We start from the raw sequence: 8,249 nt of genomic DNA on the forward strand, positions 1-8,249 counted from the left end.
TGTGTAAGAGGGAAACATCAAACATCAAAGAAAACAAAGGACATGAAAGACATCAAAGCAGCGGAGCTGATACAACCAGCCACTTCTACATACAGCAATGAATAATAAGTAAAAGAAACATATACACTGTGGTGGCCTCTGCGGTGTTCCACGCCATCGTCTGCTGGGGTGGAGAGAGTATGGCCAGAGACAGGAACAGACCCACCAAAGCAACCAAGAGAGCTGACTCCACTCTCGGCCGCCAACCAACTCTTGGCCAATGTCCAGTCCGCATGTATTCCATACCGCCACAACACCTGGACAAAAGGCAGGGGAACTATGTGAGAATGCTGTTCATAGGCTACAGTTCAGCATTCAACACCATAGTCCCATCCAAACTTGTCATCAAGCTCAAGGACCTGGGCTTGAACTCAACCCTCTGTCAGAGGGTCCTAGACTTTCTGACAGGCAGACCACAAGTGGTGAGAGCAGGGAACTGCACCTCATCACCTATTATCCTCAACACCGGTGCCCCCCAGGGCTGTGTTCTGAGCCCCCTCCTCTATTCACTCTCCACACATGACTCTGTGGCTAAAAACACCACCAACTCCATTGTGAAATTTGCTAACAACACAGCTGTGGTGGGCCTGATCTCCAGAAACGATGAGACGGTTTACCTGAGTGAAGTGAAGAAACTGGTACTGTGGTGTCAGGAGAACCACCTCGCCCTGAATGTCAGCAAGACCAAGGAGATCATAGTGGATTTTAGGACACGGGAGGCAAGGAACTACAGTCCTCTTAGCATAGAAGGGACGCCGGTCGAGAGAGTGACCAACTTCAAATACCTTGGAGTGACAATATCAGAAGACCTGACAAAGTGGTGAAAAAGGCACAACAGCGTCTGTACTTCCTCAGCAGACTGAGGAAGTTTAAGCTAAACCACAAGATCCTCAGAAACTTCTACTCATGCACAACAGAGAGTGTCATGACTGGAAACATCACCTCCTGGTATGGGAATAGCACAGCACACGACCGCACCTGACTGCAGAGAGTGGCCAGATCAGCCGAGCGCACCATCGGAGGTGTGCTCCCAACCATCTGCAACATCTACACCAGGCGGTGTAAATCTAAGGGCAAAAGGGTTGGGAGGGACCCTAGCCACCCAAGCAACTGCTTCTTCTCACTGCTTCAGTCAGGCAAGTGCTACCGGAGTCTGAAGGCCAACACGGAGAGACTCAGGAGGAGCTTCTTTTTCCAAGCCATCAGACTGCTCAACTGCATCGCTGATTAACACTCATCACAATTGCACAAAACCGCTCGCACAACATCACTTTACTTACCACTGTATTTACCGGACTACAATGCTCTTCATTCAATGACTGTAAATATTGTAAAACACTTTACAATATTTTACTGTAATTTTACTTTACTTTACTGTAATTACCGGACTGCAATACTCTTCATTCAATGACTACAAATAATGTAAAAAATAATGTGAAAACACTTTACTTACCACTGTAATTACCGGACTACAATACTTTTCATTCAGTGATTGTAAACCATGTAAAATAATGTAAAAACAAGAGTATAAAGAAGTCATACTGTTCCATTACCTTTGTTCATACTACTGTCACGACTCAACTGCCAAAGAACTGTAGACACCTTCATATTTGTTCCTTCCTGTACTGTATATACTGTTACACTATTTGATATTGCACTGGTACCGTATTTGACTAATGTACTTCTACTTGTACTGATACTTCTACCATAACTTCTGTGACTTATTGTGGAACTTATGTGAAGACTCTTCTTCGGCATGGTAATGCCGGTGTTGTTTTCCCGAGGATATGTCGAAGCAGAACACAGCAAAGGTAAGTTATAAGGTATTTATTAAATAATAAAAGGCTAGGAACAAAAACACTGGCGTAAAGAGAAGGCAAAACCAAAAACGCTAGTATGAGAACTAGGAAGTAAAAGTAAACAACTAAGCTGGCACGAAGGCACACAAAAACAGAAAAACAATTCCTCAGCATGTGAGATGGAATAAACAAATGGTTTAGCGTAAAAGCTAGCGAGAATATACAAAGATGAGGGTCGAGAGTCGTCACTGTTGCGCGTGGGCAAATTAGGATCCGAGAATGAGTGAACAGAAAGGGCAAGCTTAAATAAGGAAGTAATCAACAGCGACAGGTGTGCAGGGACCGTGATTAGCAGGTGGAACTTAATGAGTGACCATGGAAACGAACAAAACAGGAACAAAGCATGTCAAACCGGAGAGTGATATAAAAATGGAACAAAAACAACAATATGGTGATGATCCGGCCATCGGATCACAACAGTATACCCCCCCAAAAGAGACAGATACCAGATGTTCCAAAAACAAAACAAAACTTGAACCCCCTCCCCACAACAAGAAAAACTCCACAGACGAAGAGAGGGCGGAGGGAGGCAATGGCGGAGGGTCGCCAGGTCACGTTTTCCCGAATCCACAGAGGACAGGCAATGTGGCAGCGGCGGATGGAACGCCGCTGCCGAAAGAGTATTGGTGGGCGACCTCGAAAAGGCCACATCAGCGGCCACCTTGCAGGATGAGGTGCCCGGCGAGGCGGGCGACCCGGGCACGGCCACATTCGCGGCCGACATGGAGGAGGCAGCGTCCTGCGAGGAGGACGACCTCGCGAGGCCACACCAGTGGCCGACGTTGTGGATGACGCTTCAGCACCGAAGTCCAAGCAGGCTTGGAAGCAGCAGACAAGGGTGCGGGGACTGCAGCCAAAGCAGGCCCGAGTGCAGCAGGCGAAGAGGATGATGCGGTTGCTGCAGCCGCAGCAGACGGCATCCTCGTCACCGTGGAGACAGGTCCGGGTGCTTCAGCCGAAGAAGGCGTCATCGGCGGCGTGGAAGCCGCGGTAGTCGTCGGCAGCGAGGAGGCCGCAGTCGTCGTGGGCGGCGTAGAAGCCGCAGGAGTCGTGGGCGGTGTGAAAGCCGCAGGAGTCGTGGGCGGCGTGGGCTCCAGCCCCGTCGTCGGCGCTGGTGTGGGCTTCAGCCCAGTCGTCGACGCTGTTGTGGGCCCCAGCCCTGTCGTCGACGCGGATGTAGGCTCCAGCCCCGTCGTCGAAGCAGGTGCTAGAGTGGGCTCCAGCTCTGGAGTTGGTGCTGGAGTGGGCTCCAGCTTTGGAGTTGGTGCTGGAGTGGGCACCAGCTTTGGAGTTGGTGCTGGAGTTGGCTCCAGCTTTGGAACTGGTGCTGGCGTGAGAGCCAGGTGATAGTCTGTTACTGGCATGAGAACCAGGCTAGAGTCAACTTCTGGCGTGAAAACCAGGTTAGGATCATGTGCTGGTGTGAGAACCAGGCTTGGAGAAGTGCCGAACACTTGAAGGACGTGCTGGAGGTAATGACCAAGCAATTCTAAACACCGGTGGAGGAGGTCTACTTGGCCGTTTAGACTTGGCCGGGGGAAAACATGTAGAGGAGGTCTACAAGGTGCTAAACGTTTCACCGGTTTGAGAACAGGTAATGGTGGCCTCATAGGAAGTTGCGGTTTTACGGTTTTGAGAACCGGTAAAGGTGGTCTGGGAGGGGCTAGTGGCTTCACGGGTTTAAGAGCCGGTAAAGGTGGTCTGGGAGGAGCTAGTGGCTTCACGGGTTTAGGAACCGGTAAAGGTGGTCTACATGGAGGTTTTTGTTTAACATGTAGCATCTGTGCTACCTCCGCAGCACAGCTATAAGCAATAGCCCCCCCCCGCCCTCAAGACGGGGCTCCCAGACCCATTCCCTGTGGTCAGGGACTGACCCTAAGGTAGGGTGGTGGGAGGTCCGGAGGAGGGCAGACTCCTCCCCTTTAATTTGTCCAGAACGTTTTTTTGAAAAAAGAGAAAAACCCTTGGACTTGGGCGGGGAATGAGGCTTAATAGGTAGAGTAGATGAAAAACTAGGTGACTGAGGCTGGCTAGAATAATAATGAGAAAAAATGCCCTGATATTTATTTATTTTATCATAAATGTTATTGTTAGAAAGTTGTTGAGAACGAGAGTCAACAATATAAAAATCTTCTTCAAAAATATCAACGACAGGGGGCGGTGTTGCGTCACCGGTGGGCGTTCCCCACATGTCGTCATCGCTAGAGTCAGAGAAGGTGTCATGGCAGCCGAAAGAATGATTGGAAAAAAAACAAGCTGGATTACCGGTAGTGGAAGGTGAGTCATGAATGGGGTGACGTTTGCTGTGTCCGTGGGAAGGATTAAGTGGTGTTGGAACATTACTGCCGTGCAGGGGACCTCTCCACTGGACCCCCCGCCTCTTCAGGGCAGCGCGAAGGGCTTCGGAGGAAACTTCAGGCCCACAGCAGAGTCTCTTCTGCTCCCAAGCCATGAGTTCCAACCACAGACCTAAATCGAAGGGTTCCTCCCGTGGTTTCGACGCGGAAAAACATTTTGGAGCTCGGATCCTACTGTGAAGACTTTTCTTCGGCATGGTAATGCCGGTGTTGTTTTCCCGAGGACGCGTCGAAGCAGAACACAGCAAAGGTAAGATATAAGGTATTTATTAAATAATAAAAGGCTATGAACAAAAACACTGGTGTAAAAAGAAGGCAAACCAAAAACCCTAGTATGAGAACTAGGAAGTAAAAGTAAACAACTAAGCTGGCACGAAGGCAAACAAAAACAGAAAAACAATTCCTCAGCATGTGAGATGGAATAAACAAATGGCTTAGCGTAAAAGGTAGCGAGAATATACATACAAAGATGAGGGTCGAGAGTCGTCACTGTTGCGCAAGGGCAAATTAGGATCCGAGAATGAGTGAACAGAAAAGGTGAGTTTAAATAAGGAAGTAATCAACAGTGACAGGTGTGCAGGGACCGTGATTAGCAGGAGGAACTTAATGAGTGACAATGGAAACAAACAAAACAGGAACTAAGCATGTCAAACCGCAGAGTGATATAAAAATGTAACAAAAACAACAATATGGTGATGATCCGGCCATCTGATCACAACAACTTAATTGTCTTGTAATTAATGTACATTAGAGCTATTCAATGTTTTGTATTTTTTTGTATTTAGTGTATTAGATTCTCCAACTACTGTTTGGATCCCACTATACGCAATATCTGACGAGCATGGAAAAAAGCATTTTACTGTGGTGTAGTCTGCATGTGACAAATAAACTTGAACCTTGAACCTTGTTCAAAAAGACTTAAGGCAGTAATTGATGCCAAAGGTGCGTGAACAAAGTATTTAGCAAATCCTGTAAATACTTGAGTACATGTGATTTTGAATTTATTTATTTTAAATTAATTTGCATGGTTAAAAACATTTTCACATTGTCATTATGGGGATTGTCTGTAGAATTATTAGGAAAAAATGAATGTATTCCATTTTGGAACAAGGCTGTAACATGACAAAATGTGGAAAAAGAGAAACGCTGTGAATACTTTCTGGATGCACTAAACCTGTGACTCTAATGAGGACAAGCGGTGTTGAAAATGAATGGACGAATGGGTGTATTGTAACAAGAGCACACAATAAAACACATTGAACAATAATATCTTGTTTAACAACACATTGTCCAATAATAACAACACATACAATAACAATACCACAATGTAAAATATTAATCACACATTGTAAAATACAGTAAAACCCGTCTGTCTATGTTACTCAACTCTTCAGTCCTGCTCCACACAAACATTGGACGTTGGTAAAACTTACTCTCTGGTGTCCTAAGAAACATTGCTGAACAACAAGCTGACAATTTAAGCTCGTATTGTTGCCTAGTTTGTCGTCTACCCATCTGCAAAGCGTAGTTTAAGCCCCGGCTGGGAAAAGGAGTGTAGCCAGGCGGTTTACATGAGAAGGTAGTCGCTTCACAAATTTTCAGATTACCTGTTCTACGTACATTGCAATGCACGTGGTGGATCTGTAAATGATGGCAAATATGTATAGCTATCAGAGGAGAAATTGTCAAGGATTCTGTATTCTTATATCTAAATACTTCTGGTAATGAAACATAAAAATGACCTGTCAAACACACCGTACTAAAAATATTTTATACACTCTTTGAATATTTGAATATTTTATACACTACTTGAAACAATGTTTATTGTTTGAAACAATGTTTATTGTTTCAAGTAGTGCTGCAGCTATCAAGGATTTTAGTAATCTATTAATCTAGTAATCTACTCAAATAAAACACACTTTTAAGCCTCAATGTGTGTCTTTCAGGAAAAATAGTTGAAATACACAAAATATTTTTTCTGAGGTCCTTTAGTTTGTCTTCTAACAAATACACACATTGAAATGTAATGTCCAAAATATATTACTTAAAAAAAGTTTTAAAGATATCAGTAAAAAACAAACACAACCTTTTAGTCTAAAACCAGGTAATAAATAACCAAACTAAAAACAAGTACTCTGATAACATATGATAATTTGAGTGGCAATATATTCAACAAATACACATTTGAAAAGGTATTAATTAGTGGAGTGGTGTTTTATTTTTATACAAACTATTTAGAATTAAAATGCAACCTGTATTTTAATGGGCCCTCATATACAGGTTCTTTGGGCCTTTTGCTTTCTTTCTCCTTTTTCTTTGAGCCTGCTCTCTTGGCACTCAGCAGTCGCACTACATGCACACAAAGGCTACATCACTTGCAGTGTGACCTACACCAGTGGTCCCCAACCACCGGGCCGTGGCCCGATTGGTACCGGGGCGCAGAAGAATTAAAAAATAAATAAATAAATAAATACATAAAAATAAAAAAAATATATATGATCAACATAAAAAACATAATATACACTTACAATTAGTGCACCAACCACAAAAACCTCCTTTTTTCATGACTAAAACGTCCCTTTTTCATGACAAAGAAAAAAAAAAAAAAAAAAAAAAAGGACCGCTCGCGGGACAAATTATTAAGCGTTGACCGGTCCGCGGATAAAAAAAGGTTGGGGACCACTGACCTACACCACTGTAAGTGCACCACTATTATGTGTACTCTATTGAAGCAGTCTGGATTTTAAAATCTGTATTAATTAAACTCACTATTACTCCACTAAATGTGTATTATAATAATGCATGAGAAAATGTTGCGGTTTGTCTATTAAAATAATGGTTGTTTTTTTACAAATGACACATGTGATCAAGAGCATGTGTTGTCTATGTGTTATGATGAAAATGATCGGTGTGGTTGTAATGTATAATTTTGTGTCAATGAAAGGGCAGTTTATGACTTTTCTCAATTTGATTACATGCTATAGTAAAATGTTATTGTTGTAATTTTATTGCATGATTTCTGTATCTTTTTAATTTAGGTAGCCAGGGACTGCAGATGGAAATGAGCTACTTGGCTATAATCTGCTGCAGAACATATCGGTCTTGGAGCTAAATGTTTCTGTGCATTGTCCCTTCAAATAAAGACTAAACTAAACTATTAAACAAATAATAGAGAATGACTTGAGGTGTGCCTCACCTGGTGTACAAAGCTCTTTGCATGGATTGGTGGCTGTAGTTGCACATTCCCACCACCACGGTGTTGAAGTAGAGCGCCCCCTCTAGGTAATGGGCCAGCAGGGCACCCTGGAAGCCCAGCACAGCCCAGCGAGCCAGCTTGTCACTGCAGGACAGAGACAGCGTGGGCTGTCCTCGGCCGGGCTTCACACGCAGTAGCCCTGTGCTGTGGTACCCTATCCCGGGTCGCAGAGGGTCTGCCGGGCCACCTTTCACACACTTGGCCCCTGTTCTGTGAATGTCTGGGACTTGAAGGATCGGTCCGCTTTTGTCACCATCTCGCCAGGAAAAGCATCGTTTGGAGTCTTCATCAAGATCGAGTTTCGTCTCCTCAGTGTGGTGTTCTTGTACACATAACTTCTTTGTTGATGCAGTACATGTTTTACTTTTTCTTTTCAAGCCTCTTTCAAACGCTCCTCCATCCTTCATCATGGATGTGACACAAGTACACGGTTGAGACTGACTGTCAGTCATGGGAATGATGGAGGCGTCGCCACCTAAGAAACATTATTTTATTTATTAATTACTATTCTGTCTTTGTAATGGTCGACATTCATTACTACTTTTACTTCTGTACATAAAACAACCAGCAAATGTAGAAACCCCATTTCCATATGAGTTGGGAAATTGTGTTAGATGTAAATATAAATGGAATACAATGATATGTAAATCCTTTTCAACCCATATTCGATTGAATGCACTACAAAGATAAGATATTTGATGTTCAAACTCATAAACTTTATTTTTTTTTTGCAAATAA

The 8,249-nt window shown here is 43.8% G+C and overlaps 1 protein-coding gene across 2 annotated transcripts in view; it reads right to left on the reverse strand.

Moving 5' to 3' along the window:
• The window catches only part of adat1 (adenosine deaminase tRNA specific 1), a 52,750-nt gene that overhangs the window by 24,346 nt on the left and 20,155 nt on the right, over positions 1-8,249 (reverse strand). For both annotated transcript variants that reach the window (XM_061920005.1, XM_061920004.1), the window contains exon 5: positions 7,452-7,986. In XM_061920005.1, the coding sequence (XP_061775989.1) occupies positions 7,452-7,986 (535 nt within the window). The remainder of the gene's footprint in view (positions 1-7,451; positions 7,987-8,249) is intronic.

Source organism: Nerophis ophidion, linkage group LG14 (assembly GCF_033978795.1).
Source record: "Nerophis ophidion isolate RoL-2023_Sa linkage group LG14, RoL_Noph_v1.0, whole genome shotgun sequence".
Lineage (NCBI taxonomy): Eukaryota > Metazoa > Chordata > Actinopteri > Syngnathiformes > Syngnathidae > Nerophis > Nerophis ophidion.